Source organism: Typha latifolia, chromosome 6, assembly GCF_019914945.1.
Source record: "Typha latifolia isolate L0001 chromosome 6, TyphaL0001v2, whole genome shotgun sequence".
Taxonomy (NCBI): Eukaryota; Viridiplantae; Streptophyta; class Magnoliopsida; order Poales; family Typhaceae; genus Typha; species Typha latifolia.
Window position 1 is genome coordinate 14,109,562 of NC_133091.1, and position 19,469 is coordinate 14,129,030.

At 37.8% G+C, this 19,469-nt stretch overlaps 3 protein-coding genes across 6 annotated transcripts; 2 read left to right on the plus strand and 1 right to left on the minus strand.

The window, feature by feature from the left end:
• The first annotated feature begins 2,940 nt into the window (after window positions 1-2,940).
• On the plus strand, window positions 2,941-5,753 carry LOC140791202 (probable clathrin assembly protein At4g32285). Its single transcript, XM_073141616.1, has 2 exons — window positions 2,941-3,299; window positions 3,462-5,753. The coding sequence occupies exon 2, from the start codon at window positions 3,634-3,636 to the stop codon at window positions 5,575-5,577; it is 1,944 nt and encodes a 647-aa protein (XP_072997717.1). The 5' UTR covers window positions 2,941-3,299; window positions 3,462-3,633; the 3' UTR covers window positions 5,578-5,753.
• Window positions 5,754-6,272: 519 nt separating this feature from the next.
• LOC140791203 (uncharacterized) lies at window positions 6,273-10,991 on the minus strand. Of its 4 annotated transcripts, none has more exons than XM_073141617.1 (11): window positions 10,437-10,991; window positions 10,212-10,346; window positions 10,011-10,077; window positions 9,560-9,656; window positions 9,370-9,466; window positions 9,189-9,272; window positions 8,438-8,478; window positions 7,770-7,835; window positions 6,952-7,007; window positions 6,798-6,862; window positions 6,273-6,704 (listed from the first exon to the last, which is right to left on the minus strand). In XM_073141617.1, exons 1-11 carry the CDS (start codon window positions 10,594-10,596, stop codon window positions 6,616-6,618), a joined length of 957 nt encoding a protein of 318 aa, XP_072997718.1. In that variant the 5' UTR covers window positions 10,597-10,991; the 3' UTR covers window positions 6,273-6,615. The 4 variants fall into 4 exon arrangements, with proteins under 4 accessions (XP_072997718.1, XP_072997721.1, XP_072997720.1 ...); XM_073141620.1 differs by having other exon boundaries at window positions 6,327-6,695; window positions 6,798-6,849; window positions 10,437-10,979; XM_073141619.1 differs by having other exon boundaries at window positions 6,327-6,704; window positions 6,798-6,849; window positions 10,437-10,979.
• A 3,645-nt stretch (window positions 10,992-14,636) lies between these two features.
• Window positions 14,637-18,320, plus strand: LOC140790694 (E3 ubiquitin-protein ligase XB3-like). Its single transcript, XM_073140890.1, has 8 exons — window positions 14,637-15,137; window positions 15,273-15,332; window positions 15,444-15,515; window positions 15,602-15,723; window positions 15,838-15,978; window positions 16,063-16,170; window positions 16,715-16,973; window positions 17,598-18,320. Exons 1-8 carry the CDS (start codon window positions 14,955-14,957, stop codon window positions 17,982-17,984), a joined length of 1,332 nt encoding a protein of 443 aa, XP_072996991.1. The 5' UTR covers window positions 14,637-14,954; the 3' UTR covers window positions 17,985-18,320.
• Window positions 18,321-19,469: the final 1,149 nt, after the last annotated feature.

Below are 19,469 nucleotides of genomic sequence, written 5' to 3' on the forward strand. Positions count from 1 at the left end.
TTCCCAAATCCAACTCGATCTTATCAAGTTAATTATTAAAAAAAAATTAGAAATTATTTTATTCTTATTGTATGTAGTACTTTTAATTTAAAAAAAAAATAACACTTACATCTTTTCATTTGTTAAATTTAATAAAATATTTTATTAGTTTACAACTGTCAAAGGTAACTTGAAGGTCAAAAAAATATCTCTAAAAAAACTATAAATTTTAATGGATACATAATTAAACATTAAATTTAGAAAACTATATATGTAAATCAAAAAGTTTAAAAGGGTATCAATGTAGATATAGAGATTAAAGCCTATGAAGGCCTTCATGGGCCTTTTCATATGCATGGTGATTAGTGGCTTCCCTCTTCTGAATACTAATACATGAAGGCTAGGCCTTCATGGGCTTAGCTATCCAACACTAGTTTAAAAGACTAACATCTAATAACAGATGGCTTATGGTCCTCTTTTGTATATTAATAAGAGCTAATTACATACCTCTAAACTATAGCCTATTTCTATACAGATTCTCTTTTATTTTAATGATATTTTGATGGCCTCAATTATAATTAATTCTCACTATCTACAAATGACTCCCGAAAGATCTAAGGATTCTCAATCTTTGTATATATTTTTTCTCCTCTAATAATAGTAAAATGGATCTCGAATATCGATAGAAAAATCTAACGAATAACTAAGTACGTCACAAAATATAAGCAATACTTATAAAAAGGTTATATAAAAGTAAGCGATAGTTTAAAAGATCTAGGTATAATTATTCCTATAAAAATAACAACGAGATGAAGCATTATATCGAATTGCTTGCTATCATAGATATTTCTCTTAAAGAAAGTAGAGAACAAACCAATAAGTGCATTTGCTTAGTCACTAAGAGATGCCATTCTCTAGAATTGCCTTTTGCTTTTAGTTTGTCAATGATTATACTCAAATTAGATACCTTGTCTCTCTTGCATGCTAGAATCTACAAATTTCAGTGTTCATTAACTGATTTAAATATAGAGTTAAAAATATAAACAAAATTGATCTTAAAATATATGATTAAGTAAATTCATTAAATATTTTTTAATTAAGTTTATTATTTTCTGATATTATTAGGTGACTCAATGTATGATTTATTGGATATACTGTAAGCCCATAATAGATAAACCCGTTAGTTATGTTAGATTCCTTCAATTTCCATCACATCAAATACTTTTATAGTAGTTTATCTGAGTAAGATAAGATGCTATTATTCATACACTATTTTGCAAATTATATCATGATAAAAAGGCAGCAAAAGGAACAAAAGGGGGAGAGGGAGAGAGAGATTCTTAGTAATAAAGAAAAGGAAGCACACCAAGGGGTAATTTGTGAAAGTGACAGGATCTTTTTGCATACTTTATACTAAACCTTTGTTTTGCAAAGATTAAATAGTCACACTATATCATTGTGGGTTGACCAAAACTAAGATATTTCACTATTTTTCAACTCGTATTTCAAATGATTTATCCACAGCTCTGTTTGTCTACTTGCAAGTAGAAGAATACATGAGAGTCAAATTTGGAAGGAATTTTACCGGGTCTAATTTGAATATGACCAAGTATTAAATATAGATTACTAGATATTTACGCTAAGAAGTTAGTCCTCTCGGACTTGGTCGTACATTATATTCTAACATTAGGGACTAATATGACTTACGGAAATTTATAAAGACACCCCCCGTTTTCTTTTTATTATCAGCCGCATTCAACTTGAGTTAGTTTTCACATAATACCAACTGAAGGAATATAAAAGACTATATTACCTTTTAACATAAAATTCTTGAAAAATTTGACCTTAAACTTTGTATCTATAGTCAATGTATTAGATATTTTTTTTTAAAAAAAATGTCTGCGATTAAGGAAGGATTAAGGATTAAATTAAAACGTAATAATTTGCATGTTTCCCTATTATCGTCGATTAATTAATTAGTTAATTAATAATCACGTATTATGGAAGTCTTCGTCGCGTTATTCACGTCCACACAACTCACAACTCGGCGTGTCTCTGCTGGCCGTCACAACCCACCCACCCTCTCCTCCCAACTCCCGCATATTTTCTTCTATGCGTTTCGTATCGATATGATTTCCATGGTATCCGACCGACGTATGCGGTATGCTCCCTCTTGAGTCTTGACCTCAAAGTATCCTTTTTGCTAATAAACATGAAAGAAGAGGAGTTATTTGTAAAGTACGTTTAATGTTACACAGATAAAATTAAAAGTAAAATACTGAAATATAGCTCGTTTGAAAAAAAAAAAAGCTAGCTATCAGTCCTTTTATTTATAATTAAAATAAAAATGTTAATTTTTTTCATCAAACTTAACTTAGTAGCATCCAAAATAACTTAGCAAGAGAAATTCCTTCATTTTGTTATATTTTTGGATGCCAGGAATGGTTATTTCTTATTCATTATTTTTTCTTCTTCATATTTTTAATTTTTTATTCTCATAGCCTTTTGTTAACTATTTTTTCATACTATGGGTAGTATGCCAAAATTAAGCTAATATTAACAAGAGATACATCATAAAATGAGGAGAAGATCTCTAGGTTGTGCAACTATATGATAATTATGATTAAATCTTATTTTTTATAAAATTTAGTAAAATTATATTATATCTAATAATATAATTGATAGAATAATAATATAAAATATAATTATTTTAGTCATTTAGCTACTTGATCCGCATATTTTTCCTAGGAGGAGGTATTTTTGTTATTGACTGAAAAATAACAGTTTTATATTTAAGACCTTTTAAAATACAAGAAGTAAAATAATTTTAGGTACGTTAGCAAAGTAAAATGTATTTAACCTAATATTCTTTCACGCTAAAGAGGCCTTACGCAATAAGATTAAACTATGGGTGGTAATTTGTAAAAGTATCCTAAATAAATCCGTCCGCAGTTTTGGTACGGGCGTCCGTAGAATCACAGGTGAAAGCACTAAAGCCATTCTTTAAGGGCGTGAGAGATCAACCACGCGATCGATCGAAGAGACGAAGAGTCGGTGGAGGAACGGCGAGAAAGCGATCTCTCCTCTAACTGGTTTTTTCTCTCTCCTCTGGTTTCTCTCTCTAAGCTCTCGTCGATCTCCGCCTATGGCTGTTGCTCTCCGCTAATCTCGGAGGCCTCGATACTATCCGATCCGTTTGATCCATTCCGAGCTGCTTCCCTTCCTGTTTTGGAGGAGAGAGAGCGAGATCTCTACGTCAAAGAGTCAGAGGAGTCAATAGAAGAAGCTTGGAGCTCGGATCCATAGCTATAGCTAAGCAGGTACGCACTCGTCTCTACTACTATGCTTTCATCTTTTTAGGGTTTTAATTCAAGTCCTCTAGATGTTATAGGTCGTGAGCTATAGATCGAGATCTGTTTCGTCTTAGTTTCGACTAGATCTGGTTTTGGTTAGATCTGTAACTTTAAAGATGTTATCATTAGGTTTAGCGGCAGAGTTCCGGATTGGAGGAGGAGAATTTCTTCGTTTTCTAGTGGAACAAGTCGAATTAAAGTATAGAGCAGCAGAGATCTGGATTAAAGGAGCAGGGATTTTCCTCTTTGAGCGGCGTAAATCAAATCGAAGGGTAAAAGGAAGAGATTTAGACCGGGAGAAATGTCGATCCGGAAAGCGCTTGGGGCGGTGAAGGATCAAACGAGCATAGGGATCGCGAAGGTATCGAGCAACATGGCCCCGGAGCTCGACGTGGCGATTGTGAAGGCGACGAGCCACGACGACGAGCCGGCCGATGAGAAGTACTTCCGCGAGATCTTGAATCTGACCTCCTACTCCCGCGGCTACGTGAGCGCCTGCATCGCGGCCATCTCCCGCCGCCTGAGCAAAACTCGAGATTGGATCGTAGCCCTGAAAGCTCTCATGCTCGTCCACCGACTCCTCTCCGATGGTGATCTCGCCTTCCAACACGAGGTCATGTACGCGACTCGCCGTGGCACTCGCCTCTTGAACATGTCCGACTTCCGCGACGAGGCACACTCGCATTCTTGGGATCACTCTGCCTTCGTTCGCACGTACGCACTATATCTCGATCAACGCCTTGAATGCATCCTCTATGAGCGCAAACAGGGCGGCGGTAGTAGCATCAGTGGTGGTGGCAGCACCAGTGGAGGCGGCGGTCGTGCGTATCAATCTCCGCGGGATCGAGACCAGTGGAGGTCTCCTTCTCCCCGTGAGTATGGAAGCTATGGACGGTCGCCATACTCTTCTCCCCCGGAGAATGGGAATGGAAATTATGGCTATGATGATCGCCGGAACAGCAACAACAACAACAATGGAGAAGAACGGAAGCCACCGACTCCTTTGAGGGACATGAAGCCGGAGAGGGTGTTGGGTCGGATGCACCAACTGCAGCAGCTGCTTGATCGGTTCCTCGCTTGCCGCCCCACTGGCGCTGCAAAGCACAGCAGGATGATTCTGATTGCATTGTACCCAATCGTAAGGGAAAGCTTCCAGCTTTACGCAGATATCTGCGAGGTCTTGGCTGTGCTTCTTGACCAATTCTTCGATATGGAGTACCCTGAATGCGTCAAGGCGTTTGAGGCCTATGCCAGTGCTGCAAAGCAGATTGATGAGCTGTGTTCGTTCTATGCGTGGTGCAAAGACACGGGAGTGGCACGGTCGTCAGAGTACCCTGAAGTGCAGCGGATCACCGATAAGCTATTGGAGACATTGGAGGAGTTCATGAGGGACAGAGCGAGGCGGCCCAAGACCCCGCCGAGAGAGCCAGCTCCTGAGCCTGTTAAAGAGGAAGAGCCAGTGGAGGATATGAATAGCATTAAGGCTCTCCCGGCACCTGAGGATTACAAAGAGGAGCAACCTGAGCCAGTGAAAGTAGAGGTGGAAGTCAAGAAGCCGCCACCACCGGAGCAGCCATTGCTGGATCTCCGGGAAGACACTGTGACCGCAGATGAGCAGGGAAACAAGCTTGCATTGGCTCTTTTCTCTGGACCACCTGCCGCCAATGGCACCAATGGCTCATGGGAGGCTTTCCCTGCCAATGGACAATCCGAAGTGACCTCAGCTTGGCAAACACCTGCCGCAGATCCGGGGAAAGCAGATTGGGAACTCGCCCTTGTTGAGACTGCGAGTAACCTCTCCAAGCAGAAAGCCACACTAGCAGGTGGATTCGATCCACTGCTTTTGAACGGAATGTACGACCAAGGCGCTGTGAAGCAGCAAGTCAATGCCCAAATCAGCGGAGGGAGCGCCAGTAGCGTCGCGCTGCCTGGGCCTGGAAGAAATGCCACTCCAGTGCTCGCCTTGCCTGCGCCTGATGGCACAGTGCAAACCATTGGCGGCGACCCATTCGCAGCATCTCTCAGTGTTCCTCCTCCTTCCTACGTGCAGATGTCCGACATGGAGAAGAAGCAGCAGCTTCTGGTGCAGGAACAGCAGCTATGGCAGCATTACCAGAGGGAGGGAATGCAGGGCCAATCTAGCTTGGCCAAGCTCAACAACAACTATGGCTTTGTTCCAAACCCAGCCATGCCTTATGGAATGCCAATCTCTGGAAATGGTGGGTATTATTATCCGACTTATTGAGCTTTTTTGTTGTTCTCATTCCTTTTCTTCTGTGATTTTTTTGGTTGTACTTAGTGTGTGTGCCTTGTGTTGCTCTCTCTCTCTCTCTCTGAGATCCAAACCGTTTGGTTTATATATATGTACGTGGATACTATTTGGGACCTAATTCACCACTAAGAGCGACTTGTTGGAGGATACTATTTCTTTTGATATTGGATGTTGTCTATCAACTGCCTTGACTTTGTTACTAATTCTCCGCTTTCAGGGATTGCCTGTCTGGATAGTTACTCATCGAGTTAGTTCTTCAGGATAGCTCTTCTATGTTCTCGAACCATAATTCTCCACTCTTTTCGCATGTCATTGATGATGCATTAAGAACTTTTGATTCCCTTTATTACACTATTTAAATCTTTTCCTATTACGGGAGTCAAACGCAGTGGTCTGGTAGCAGTGTACATTCTAGTGTGAAAATTCCCAAAGTGGTACCAATTAGTAAACGGGAAAAAGAAGAGGAAAAAAAAATGATATGCGTGTCGAATACGACAGCCGATCGATCGCATTGACACCATTAGGATGCAGCGACATCATAAATTGCAGAGACCCACCACTTTGCTGTTGATCACTCGGAGAGGATATAGGCAGAACTCATCGGAAGACTTGAATACTTGATCGATCCTTTGCCACCATCACACGATATATTTGACCCTTGAGGCAGCTGGTGCGAAGCATTCCAAGTAAAAAAAGCAAAATGGCTAGTATCATACATATAATTTGAAAATTGAGTGACTCGATTTTGATGCTAGACTAATAAATGGGAGTAATATCTGGGTACTGCATGAGGCACGCATGGGACCTTTCAAAAAAGTAAAAAAGAAAGACAAATGCAAATCCTTCCCCTATTCTTTCATGACATGTGGAAATAATTCTGGAACGTAAGTAGATTTATGCTATTTGTTTAATGGAAATTTGCCATCTATGACTGGAAGATTTTGTCAGATCGATTATGCCCTGCTCTGCTCTCTTGCATACCACCTGTTTTTCCTTCCGAAATTTTGGCTTCTAATATCTTGGTCTGAAGAATTCTTTTAAATTGCCAATGACACCCTTGTCATATGGATTTATAAACTTGATATCAGAAACTGAACTCCCTGACATGAATGCACACAAAAATCATGTTAGTAACTGACAGGTGCACCAAGTGCAGCAATCGCAGAGGTTAGAAAAGATCCAGTCAAAACTACCAGGTTGAGGCTGCTCCTTGAGCTGGAATTCAGGATATCTCTTCCAGTTTATCTGAAAATTTGCACTGCTAATCTATGAGCGATGTGTGAGGGGAAGGAGACCTGAAACTAATGAAGCAAAACTCTAAAGCATGGGAGATCTGAAGTTACCCACTCCTCTGTCTTGATGTTGAAGCATATGCAATAGATGTGCCATATCAAAAACACTACCTAGTAAAGATACAGAATTAGCCATATTGCGTGAGTAGCTGAAAACCATCATTAAGTACTAGACATAGATATAACATTCACATAGAACTGATCTAAGAGACCTCATAAGGTGAAGAACATGTATTAACTCAAGTTCTATATCAATATATATATCAGCCCCAAACAGCTTAAAAGAGGTCCTGAGATCCCAGCAGCCGTCAAATTAACATGTGATAGTTTGTCCTTTCTCTTAAGTTTGTCTAAACTTCTCATAATCCATCTATAATGCAAGATCCACAAAGATTTGTTCTTAATTGGAGATTCCGAAATAAGTGCCACAGATGAAACTTGGTTGATATATATAACACAAAAAATTCTGACACGAATACACTGGAGATCAATTGCATGGACATATTGTTGTAGTGTAACAAATACAAATTTATCATGGTTTTTTTTTGTTTCTAGAGATTCTCTCTCACACCAAGATCTCCTTGATAGCCTTCCACCCTCGCAATTTTCTACCGAGAAAATACAGTAAAACAGTTCTTACAAACAAAATATCTCATCATCGTAAATATAATATACTTTGGCAGGACTAGTATAAATGAGTTTCCAATATTGTTAAATTAGAAGCAACTGTTGCAACTCTCTCCATCTAATAGACTAATGCAGTAGTACATGATGTTTGCAAAATATTACTACATAGAGGAACTATGTATAAGTAAAGCTCCTGCAATTTGATGCACAAAATCATGATCAAATGGAGCATAGGCATGAGCATACCTGCCACAACACTTGGAGGAGAGAGAAAAGCATTGTACTGATTACCATGTTAAGAGAAACGATGCCCTGTAAAGTATATCAATTTTCAAGAAATACTTACATCAACATCTGTCATTCGTTATGAAAAATCATAAAATAATTATCTAATGTAAAATTTCAAGGTTTTGCATGAAAAGTGTTTACACAAACACAAATTTTCTAAGGAAATAAAAGACATCTCCTTTTGCGCCCCCAAAAAAAAAAAAAAAAAAAGAATTCTTCGTATAAAAGGTTCTCACCAACTTGGGATCTAGGATGGCAAGAAGTATTTAAATCTCACACTGGTTATAAGAAACTACATGTTGTCATAGAGATATTTGTTAATGGTTCCAGCTACTGTTTAATACAAATAGTACTCTTGTGCTAATTGAATGGATTCAATATAGCAGTTAAACTTTCAATTACAAGCTTGCCTAGTATCATCAAATATATAGCTACATAGCGCAGAGAAGCATGATGCATGTAAGAAACAATACTACATCTCCTGCCTGATTATCCACTAATCTTTGAGTCTGCATATCAATATCCTCCCATAATTAAAGATGAATACTATAGCAAATAATAATGAGATATATCTGAGCATATTCATATATACATGTTATGAAGAAAGTATGAGATGCAGGACATACCTCTGATCCTATTTTTGGAGTGCTTATGAATCTTGTGATAACTGCAAATTAAGAATTTGAAAGTGATTAGCAATCATATGATGCAAGCTATATACATATTTTAATATTTCGAATGAACATCACTATGAACAAGGTTTTTAAGTTCAGATAGATAACATGGCCTAGTACAAACTAGGTTTTAAATTTGTATGGGATTTGGTACCTGAGCAGGAGTTAAAGTAGTCATGATCACGAGAAGTATGAAAAGGATAATTGTTCTATAGTTTTTGGTGCCTGGGTTTGTTTATAGGAGACAATGATAAATCAGAATCTGGCAGTAGTTAAACAGAACAAAAAATCGCAAAGCATCATTAAGTGTTCCCATGCAAGAGTGATGCACGTCTAAGAAATAGAGTGCACGTCTAATTATGATTTCAGGAAAAGCTCTATAGAGTACAAGTCTAAGAAATAGAAATGCATATTAAAAAAACAACGAACATGCATTTCTGTGCAAGATCGAGAAAGCCGTTGAACTTCATTAGGCTATAACAATCTATCTACTAGCCATTACACAAAAGTATTACTTCTAAATGTAGAACAAGGTAATCAATTAGTGTATGTACTAAGAACGATGATATACTGTCCGCAAATCTGAACTGAGGAATTAGGAATGTCCTAACTCCAATGAACTGGTAATTACTTAATTATCATTATCCAAATTACAGAATGTCAATAAAAGATCATCCATCAAGTAAGGAATTCAATCACATACATCGGGTTGAACACATCGTATATGTTGACTCAGCAATAACAAATCCAGTTAAAAGCGCCATAAATAGGCGATGATTCTTCTGACCTGGAATATTTCAACTTGTTGTCACCAAATTGGACCATGTAATCTGAGGCAAAAGAGGAACAATTTATTATATCACATACTGAAATGGGTGAAGTACCTATACAGTTCCCAAAAGCAGGACAATGGTGATCAAATCCCCTAATACTTGTCTTACAGTTGTTGCAGTACCTAACCCTTGGAAATATTGGAGGGTCCTGCCAAAAAAAAATTAAGAATTAAGCAACATATGTAGTCCAAAGGAAAGAAAAAGAAGCATATTTCTCTAACTTACAAACACAATTTCTAACCTCACAGCGAGAATTGGGCATGGAAAAATCTTTGCAGCTAGCTTCAATTGAATATGAAGAGTCATATGAAACAATTCCGGGATCACAAGAAAAAATCCTGCAATCAGAAGGAAGGTACATCTGTTAAATACTAGTTAACATCTTCTCCTGCAAGTCAAACAATCAAAGGAAGTGAAGCATGTCACATTCTCACGAATCACCGATATACAACTGAGCAAGCATCAACCATCATAAAGTGGCTCCAAAAAAGCTTGATTGAGGGACAAAATAAATCCTAACAGAGAGATCGGTACTAGATGAATGTACTAAAGTGTCAAAGACAAAATAAATTAGGGAACAAAAGGTTTGTCATAAGAAATAGCATGGCAGCTTAAATTGATGGAGCACAATGAGTTTATTTGATATACAATGAGATGTAGAGATTAAAGGAAGGCAAAGGAAATGTTGCTACCTATAAAGACCAAACAAAAGTAGAGCACATTCACCATTGAGAATAGCGTCCAATAAAGAAGAAATTGCTGCAACAACAAAGACAAATTCACAAGGCATCAGTAATGGCAGCAAATAACATCCAAAAGAGCAATAAACACTTCTCTCATAATCTCACTCAATGCGCTGGATGTGTGATCTATGTATTATTGAACAAAACTACCTTTTCGAATTACAAAAATGTAAACTCCCCATAGAAACAATATATTGAAGAGAACAAAAACCGGAGCCGACAAAGATACACCAAGGAGCCGCCGCCACCATCTACCGGCAATAATAGTGGCAATGAATACAAAACCTGCATAAAAAGATCATCAAATAAGATAAGATTATGAAAAGAAAAAAAAAATCTGATGACATGGAAATAATCACGGAGGGAGAGAGATACCGGAGATGGGGAGCATAGCGAGGAGGGAAATGGACTCGAAAACTCGAGGAACCATGGCAAGAGCTAACTGCGAGAAGAGCACGAGGACGCAAGAGAATAGTGCAGAATACAAGACCTCCCATGGAGATCTCCGAGATCTCTGAAACCCTAATCCGAGCATCCTCCTCTTCTAAACCGAGACTAAATCCCAAGATCAAGTAAAAAGGTACTCCCCTCTCCTTCTAAACCCGACTAATAAGTAACAACAACATCAGATCCCGATCTAGCCAACTCACGAGATCTTCGCCAGCTTCAAACAACAACCAGAAAAAGAAACGATCGAGAAGTAAACAAACACATCGGCGACTACTTCTACTCAGCGATGTGGACTAAGCTCTTCTCCTCGATCTCCCAGATGAGGTAAGCACGTATCCTAACAAACGGCGGGGTTGGTTAGGATTAACAGAAGCATTTCGTCGAACAAGAGATGCGCGAGGTCGAAGAGATCTTCTTTGAGTCTCTCTGCTACTGTTCATCGGTCCAAAAGTTTGGCCTGTTTAAGTTAATTCTCCGATTACTATATACCGCGTAATTTTATAATTTACACCCTATATTTTAGATTATATGGGCTTTTCTCTGCTTTAGATCTCTTGGGGTTTGGCCCACTCCGACTTCTTATACGGGCCAATAGAAATCCGGCCCAATACAACTATAATTCTTGCCAAAATATTAGTAACTAAAATTAAGGAATAAATTAATTAAATTGCTCACTTATTTTGCAGTGACCTCTAAATTTTTTTTTCCGTTAAAGATATTATGTGAATATTTCATTATTAATTTTATGTCCTATAGTAATTTTACTTTTATTTTAGAGAAAAAAATAAAGATAAAATAGCTCTTTAATGCTTTTTTTTTAGTTAATATGGTCACAAGGTGAAAGAGATTTCTTAGTTTAATGAGTCCTCGTGTACCAAGAGTAATAAATAAGGGGTGCATTGAAAATGGGAATACTTTAGTGGGTTTGAATATAATTATCTATAGATTAAAGTAATATGTATATTGGATTTAATATGAAATGATATTTGTGCAAATTTTTGTAATCTGTGGAGAATATAAGAAAGAGGATATTTAAAGATATTTTTCCACTTGTATGTCTATCATTCTATGCTTTCTCTAAAAGATAAAGTAATATCACATTATTTTTAAGAGGATTTATAAGATCACAAGTATCACATTATACTCAACGCCTAAAAGTTTCCTCTTTTAGCTTTCATCAATAAAATATTGATCTCCAACAAGAAAGGCATAAATTGTTGCTCAGCTCTTAGTACTTTAATAAAGGCTTCCTAGTCTTTTAAACAAGCAAGTATTAGTACTCTCATAATTTAAGTTTAATTTACCTTTTCCTTTTAAGAATCAATACCATTCTCATTCTTGGGACATAAACTTTGAGACCATTTCGTAAGCTTACCAAGTATGAAAGTTCTCCTCTAAGCCTGGCCCAATAAAAGTTCTCAAGTTTTCCTTTTTGTTGAAAAAGATAACAACTATATTACCTCAAAAAAGGGCCAAAAGGCCTCTTAAGGACACCAGAGTTATCTGTTTACATAAATTCAAGTAAAGCTAAGGACATAGAATCCACCCAGAAGAATGAAAATGATGAAAAAATAAATAAAAATCTGAAGTAGTTAGCCAATTTGCATATCAGTTAGCTTCCTGTAATAGTGAGTGAGAGTATGAGATAAGCTATTAAGCATATAAGATAGATCATTAAAGATGTGTCTAATGCACCATTGAGGGGCTTTTTTCGCTGAAATATATGGATAAGAGTAGGAGGTACTCTCAAGTTCAATATATATATATATAGTTATAGTTATAGTTATAGTCATAGTTATTTCATCTTTCGTCCAGTTGTATACATACAATTATTCATTCTTTCTCTGCACGTATTATTAAAATATGAGAAGAAAAGTTTAAATAAGTCCAGGCTTATCTTGTATTGTTTTTTGAAGACCATGCATGTCCATGTGCACTGCACCTTGGGTAATGCTTGCTTGTTCTATATATATTTTATATATCAACTGCACCAACTATTCAAGAAAAACTATTCAAGAAATTATACGCCCTCCAATTTTGTATTTTATTTGTGTATCAGTTAAATAATCTCTATCATTTTTATTCTGCTAACTAACCTTTGTTTCTACATAACTTAAGTTGTTAGAGAAATGAAGACATTTTGATATGTTCAGCAAGTGAACTCCAACGCAGGTATTAACTAATAATTATTTTTTATTGAAAAAACTTAATATAATTTTAGTTTTTTTTTATACTCTAACAAATTTAAAAAGCTCTAGCGGATCAATGATATATCCCATTCTTTGACATATAACTTGTTCGAAGCCAATATATAGAATAGAATAATGCTTAGTTGGTTAAAGATTAAGGCTCATGTTGTATAAGAGTTTTCGAGTTCTAATTCTAATGGTATCAATATTTAATGGAATATGATTACATTCTCACTTTACTAAAAGATATATCAATATTAGAAGAATATATATTTAAATGTTTGAAGATCTTGACATCCTCACAGTGGGGTCTTCCTTGAAGCAGAAGGTGATGGGCAGCCACAAAGCCCAAAGCTGATGACTTATGCATGGATGAGTGCAAAGAATGTCCATCTAATAGCTTTGCAGCAGCCACCGACATTTTTAATCTTCAATGCTTCTGCCTCAGAGAAGTATACTGTTCACAGCTTGGACGCATCTCTGCAACTTAGACTTTTATTGGATCATACAAGAGAGAGAGAGAGAGAGAGAGAGAGAGAGAGAGAGAGAGTCAAAAGGTTTCTCCTCTTATTTTTCATCTCTTCTGGAGTTCTGGGGGTTGATGGTTTCAGCGCTGAGTAGTATAAGTCTAATTCTATGTCCTAGATGATAAATGATATGTATACATTTTAGTGTTCCCTTAAGTTCTCTAGTAGATATTAGTGTTGATATTTAATAATTTTGTATTGACTTATTTATTCAAGTCTATATATTAAATACATTTTTATATTCAGTGCAGCTGATCTACTGATCAATTTGGTCGAATACATGTCAATCTATAGATCATGCCCAAAATTAAATACACGAGTCTCACAACATGCATTAGAGATACATAATGCAATCATGACTATCAAACATGCACGATCTACCAACATTAACGCTCTCTATCAGCATCCAATACCTATAAGAGCTTTCTAAGCAGCCAAGAAATTATTTTTCAATAATAATAGAAGGAACACTATTCTTTTGGGAGATAACTTATTCTTTGGTGATTGGGTGGATTAGTTGTAAGACAAAAGATCCTCCCTATTTAATTCTATGCCCACATTAATGTGAATGATGGCTAGGGAGATGAAATTAAACATCTCGTTTGGTAAAATATTAGGGAATATATTTTTACTCCCCTTGGTTAAGTTTAAATTTACTTTATTCTCTCGTAATTTTATTTGTATTACTTTGTTTTTTTATAGTATAAAGTAAAGTACAATTATTATTATTTTTTATCCTATTTAACCAACTCACATGTCGAATAATTGAATAAGATTTTCAACGCATATAAAATAATATCGATCAAAATTTAAATAATAAATATATAATAATTATATTTAATAAATATATATATATTTATGATATTTTTGTCATCTAAAAATTGATAAGTAGAATTTTAGATGTGTTGAATTTTTTTAACAAATATTTTACAACTTTGCCTCTAATAAATATTTTTTAAATTTGACTTCTAATTTGATTAACTTTTATAAAAAAAAAAGTAACGATTTCAATTTAGATATACTCTCAAAAGAGTAAGATGACAAATAAATAAATTTAGATATAATAAAAAGAATAAAATGTAATATCTCTTAAAATATTCATAGCGAGAGAATCGAGTGAGGGAAACGCCAATAGAGACATTGGACTTCCGGAGACCCTGAAAAAATTATTCTCCTAAATTTTCTGACGCCTGCCCGATTCCCAGCTGCCCGGGCTGACCGACTGGGTTGGGGTCTTCGAAGAGAAGCCACACTATTAGGTGCCATAGGGTCACCTTCCGGTGAGCACAAAGAAGGATCGGAGTTGATGAGCTATGAGTAGAGAGACAGCAAAAATTTACTCAGTTAAAAAACCTAAAGAATTCGTGCAGTTATTGATGTAAAATTTCCAAGTGGGCCATGGAATGCTCAGTTTTGCTCCCTCTTTGCAAGTCCATCCATGCCGCGATTGACCACCCTTCTGTGATAAAGATGGCTCCTTGCCATTGTCACGAGATTGCCAGAACAATATCAAATGTCAAGAACTTGGGAATAACTGCGGTAATCTCACTATAGGAGGTGATGAGATCCTAGCTAGGCTGAAAGAAAGCTTAAAAAGCGCCTTATTAATCTTATGAATCCCACCTTCCACTAGTCTCTTTCTTTTTTCTAAGTCCTCTCATTCCCTGCTCTCCACCGGGCGGCGGTGGCGCGCCGCAGTAGTCGTCGGAGGCGGCGAGTGGGGGGGAATGGGGCAGGAGCTGAGCTGTAGCCGATCCAGCGACGAGCATGAGTTCTTCACCGCGGTCCAAGTCGGGGACTTGGAAATGGTGGAGTCTGCTCTCCAAAACGAGCCCAATTGGCTCCGGCGGACCACAATCTACGATCGACTCTCCGCGCTCCACATCGCTGCGGCAAATGGGAGAATCGAGGTGGGTTCGCTGAATCCTTAACTGGGTTGCCTTATTTTGGTGAAATTTCGTACTTTGCTATAGTTTTTCTTTTCTTTTTCTCGTTTGGTGCGTTGATGAGATCATCTAGGGTTTCTTGGTTTTGGATGGATGCAGCTTCTGTCCATGATTTTGGCTCGAGGCGTTGGTCCTGATGTGGTCAATCGGCACAAGCAGGTGAGGCTGCTATAAATATTTGATCTTTTAAGCGCTTTTCCGGTTCTCTCTTTGTTTCTGTGGCAATCTCATGTGGAAAGATCCGACATTTCTGTAATTTTTGGTTGTGAGACTCCGCTGATGCTGGCCGCAATGCATGGGAAGATCGAATGTGTGCGAAAGTTACTTGAATCTGGAGCAAATGTAAGTCAAGTTGGTATTTTTTCTGGCTGGATTCTTGGATCTGTGATGGGTAGGCGTTCATCATGATATGCTTCTTGTTATATTAGATCTTGATGTTTGATTCGTTGCACGGAAGAACTTGTTTGCACCATGCAGCATACTACGGCCATTCTGATTGCTTGCAAGCAATTCTCTCGGCAGCCCAATCTACTCCCGTTGCCGAATCTTGGTCGGTTTTGTTGTAACCTTATTATTCATTGCACTTAATTAGTTTACATGATAAAAATTTTAGAGTTGTAAGACACATCTTACTCAAAATCTCTTCTTTGTTATCAAACTACAGGGGATTCAGCAGATTTGTAAATGTCAGAGATGACAATGGGGCGACGCCTTTGCATCTAGCAGCGAGGCAAGGACGACATAATTGTGTACATATCCTATTGGAAAGTGGAGCCATTTTCTCTGCTTCTACTGGTTCATATGGGTAATTTATAGCCTCATCGTTTCACTATTCCACAATGTGGGTTTTTTTGTTTGTTTTTAGTTTGCAGATTGTGTTGTATTACAGCTTTCCGGGAAGCTCCGCTCTGCATTTGGCTGCTCGAGGAGGGAGTCTGGATTGTGTTCGCGAGTTGCTTGCGTGGGGAGCTGATCGGCTTCAAAGAGACTCAGCAGGGTGAGATCCTTCAAATGCCATTGTTGTCTGTCATTATGTTTGATTTCTTAACTCATGTGCTCCATTTTCAAGAGAAATAATGGTTCTATGGATTAGCTTTCCGTAGTTTCCTTGCGGGCAAAGTAATATTTGAATCTAAGTTGTCAGCTTTATTTCTTCTTTGAACCACACATTTCGTTCAAGTAATGAAACTTATGATTTAAATTACTGATTCAGTGAAAGCCAAGTTGCTGAATTTGTTTTTTCTATGCTACTGAGCAATGAAAATGTATGTTTACTGACTCTGAAGTCTTTCTATTACTTTATTCCCCTAGAATCTGGTTATGTTTTCTACCTTTTTCCTTGGTATTCTTCTCACTGCATATTAACAAACGGAGTTTGGTATTTAAGTTGCATTTGCAAGTGTTACCATTAGTTGAAGTGATCATTTGAACAACCGGTTTGCTATTTATAAGTTCTCTCTAACTAGGAAAGCCACTGATAGCAGTGTATAGAAATCTGCCATGGATGGCCTAACATCTTATGTTTTGGCTGGTATCCACAGGAGAATTGCATATGCTGTCGCTCTGAAGCGATGCCATGGAGCATGTGCAGCTCTATTGAACCCATCAGCAGCAGAGCCTCTGGTTTGGCCTTCTCCACTGAAGTTCATCAGCGAGCTTGATCCAGATGCAAAGACTATGTTAGAGGCTGCTCTAACGGAGGCTAACAGGGAGAGGGAGAGGAAGATTTTGAAGGGGACAAGATATTCCTTGCCATCTCCTTCTCATTCAGATGATGGAGCTGATGATGATATCTCTGAGGTAGTCTTTTTATATTTCGGTTTTAACAGATTGAACTTTGCACTTAGTTTTCTTGGTATATAGAAATTTCCGAAACTTTTACTTTACTTGATCAAATATGATACAGATAGTTGCAAACCAGCCAAAGATCAATACTGTACATGACGGATATATAAAGCTTATTGTAGCAATTAAATTGGCCTTGTCAATAGTGAGCACAAATTCTCATGAGCATTTTAGATCTACCGGAAAAAGGTAGTTTGATTTCCAAGAGTTTGGCATTTAGTAGCACGGTACTGTTATCAGTAGCTGAACACGAAGTCCTTGTCGCAGTAATGAATCTGGTTCATGACACTGTTGCACTTCTGTTCTACTGTATGTGTTGCAGTTATTGTTTTCTATGATCACTCCAATGATCATTCTTCTATGCTGGTTTTTGCCCAACCTCACCTATTACTTGTGAAAGTATTCATCCACTGCTCATAATTTCATTATTTGTTGACAAGATTATGTACTATACAAGAAAGATGCCATTCTTGATGTATAGAACAACATCTTGATACAATTATATGATACATATACTAGTTAATACAAAATCTAAGTAACATGAATTCAGTACTTTCATGAAGAGACTGCTTCTTGCAGGCAAGCGACGCCGAGCTCTGCAGCATTTGCTTCGACCAGGCTTGCACCATTGAGGTCCGAAACTGTGGCCACCAGATGTGCGCTTCCTGCATATTGGCATTGTGCTGCCACAACAGGCAGAACCCTACAACCTCGTGTTTGCCCTCGCCAACCTGCCCGTTCTGCCGTAGCAACATATCTCGATTAGTCATTGCAAAAGCTAGCACCAAGGATGAAGGGGACAACAAGCTCAACTCTCCGAAGTTAAGGAGGTCGAGGCAGTCTCGGAACCTCAGCGAGGGAAGCAGCAGCTTCAAAGGCCTTTCGTCGGCAATGGGGTCGTTTGGAAAGATAGGCCGCAGCTCTGGCAGAATAGTTGAGAGTGATGAAATGGTGGATAAGCCTTAGCATATGATGCAGTTCAATGACCATAAATTTTGGGGACGCAGACATAGCTTTTGTTTGAAGAGCCCCCTCTTCACAGCTTGTGCAGACTCTCAAATCTCATCTTGGGTATCCTAAAAAGCTATGGAATAATCAACTTAAGAAATCCCCTTACCAGTATTTTGATCCCAAAAATTGGGTTATATTAGCAAGATTGAGTACTATCTGTACTTCCTTTGCCCAGAAATTGTAGATGTGTTTTTCTCTTGGACACTGAAAACTCTACTAGTGGCTGCATGATAGCCCAGTATAAGTCCATTAAGCCCATGGAAGTGGGATCATGAGAATAATTTATCCAAATTATTCTTTTGTCTCTGAGTTAATAGAAGGATATGTGATATAATTAAAATACTACCTTCCTGAAAGAACTAGTTATATTGGAGTAGTGGGGCAAAAACCTTCTTTTGGCTAAGTTATAAATTCTCAGGGATCTTTGTGCAAACATGAATGTGATTTGAGATCCCTTAGATGATGATGTGGCTAGGTGAAGCCAAATGTAAGAAAAGCCAAGGATGCCTGAATCATGCCTGTATTATTTGGTAAGAGAGAGAGAGAGAGAGAGAGAGGTGGTACCAAACTTTGTGGGGTTAAGATTAAAAGCTTACCTATCATACCACCTTTCCTTCTTTTCCCTTCATTATCGTCCTTTGTTGGTGTCTCGGTGATTTATCTCTCATGGCCCTGCTGCTTCTTGGTACTCATTTCTATATTCCACAAGGTTAAGAAAGGTAGGGCACTAGCCTGGTGCCTTAGCTCTCTGTGTTTGTGTGTTTTTGTTTGCTTTCATGGAGCTCTATCTTTACGAAGATACTATACATGTGAAGATATATATATAGGAGTCGAGCACAATAACCACTTGGGAATGATAAAGTAAAGATCAAATTTGTGCTTCCTTTCTAACTCTACTCTGATCTCTGTATCTATATATGGTGAGGAAAAAAGTAGATGAGGTTGAAGAACTAGTTGTAATGGTGATCAAAAGAAGCAACCCAGCGAAGTCAAGATTCCTGACCAGACCAACCCTTCAATATTTTGTATGGCTCCAACCTAAGATGTCATCAACTTTGCTGTAAAGGAATATGCATGCATTCAGACATTTTCACTATCAGTTCGGCCAAGAAGCTGCAGGTTGAGTACATCAAGACCAAATGGTGGACCCCCAGTATGTCTCCTAGGGAGCAGAAATAAAAGAGACTCAACTGATTGGAAGAGAAGACAGGGAATAGCAGATCACATGAAGCAAGGACATAGGCTTCTGAAAGGATAAGGAGAAGGAAAGGGAAGAGATAAAGTATGAGATGCAACTTGCAGAGATTGGAGACATTACAGTTTCCACAATACATACACCCCCTGCTTATAACTGGAGAGTAACATCACTGACACAAAGGAGAGTAGAAATAGAAAGAAAGAAGAGAGGGCCACATTAAAAGATGCTTGAAGAAACTTGTC

Bases quoted from the DNA above. Each gene is read 5' to 3' on its own strand.
- LOC140791202 (XM_073141616.1), top strand. From the start codon at position 3,634: ATGTCGATCCGGAAAGCGCTTGGGGCGGTGAAGGATCAAACGAGCATA.
- LOC140791203 (XM_073141617.1), bottom strand. From the start codon at position 10,596: ATGCTCGGATTAGGGTTTCAGAGATCTCGGAGATCTCCATGGGAGGTC. The intron at 10,347-10,436 runs GTATCTCTCTCC...CTTTTTATGCAG, and splicing joins CGCTATGCTCCCCATCTCCG to GTTTTGTATTCATTGCCACT. The intron at 9,273-9,369 runs GTACTTCACCCA...GAAATATTCCAG, and splicing joins TGCTTTTGGGAACTGTATAG to GTCAGAAGAATCATCGCCTA.
- LOC140790694 (XM_073140890.1), top strand. From the start codon at position 14,955: ATGGGGCAGGAGCTGAGCTGTAGCCGATCCAGCGACGAGCATGAGTTC. The intron at 15,333-15,443 runs GTGAGGCTGCTA...TTTGGTTGTGAG, and splicing joins TGGTCAATCGGCACAAGCAG to ACTCCGCTGATGCTGGCCGC. The intron at 15,516-15,601 runs GTAAGTCAAGTT...TTGTTATATTAG, and splicing joins TACTTGAATCTGGAGCAAAT to ATCTTGATGTTTGATTCGTT.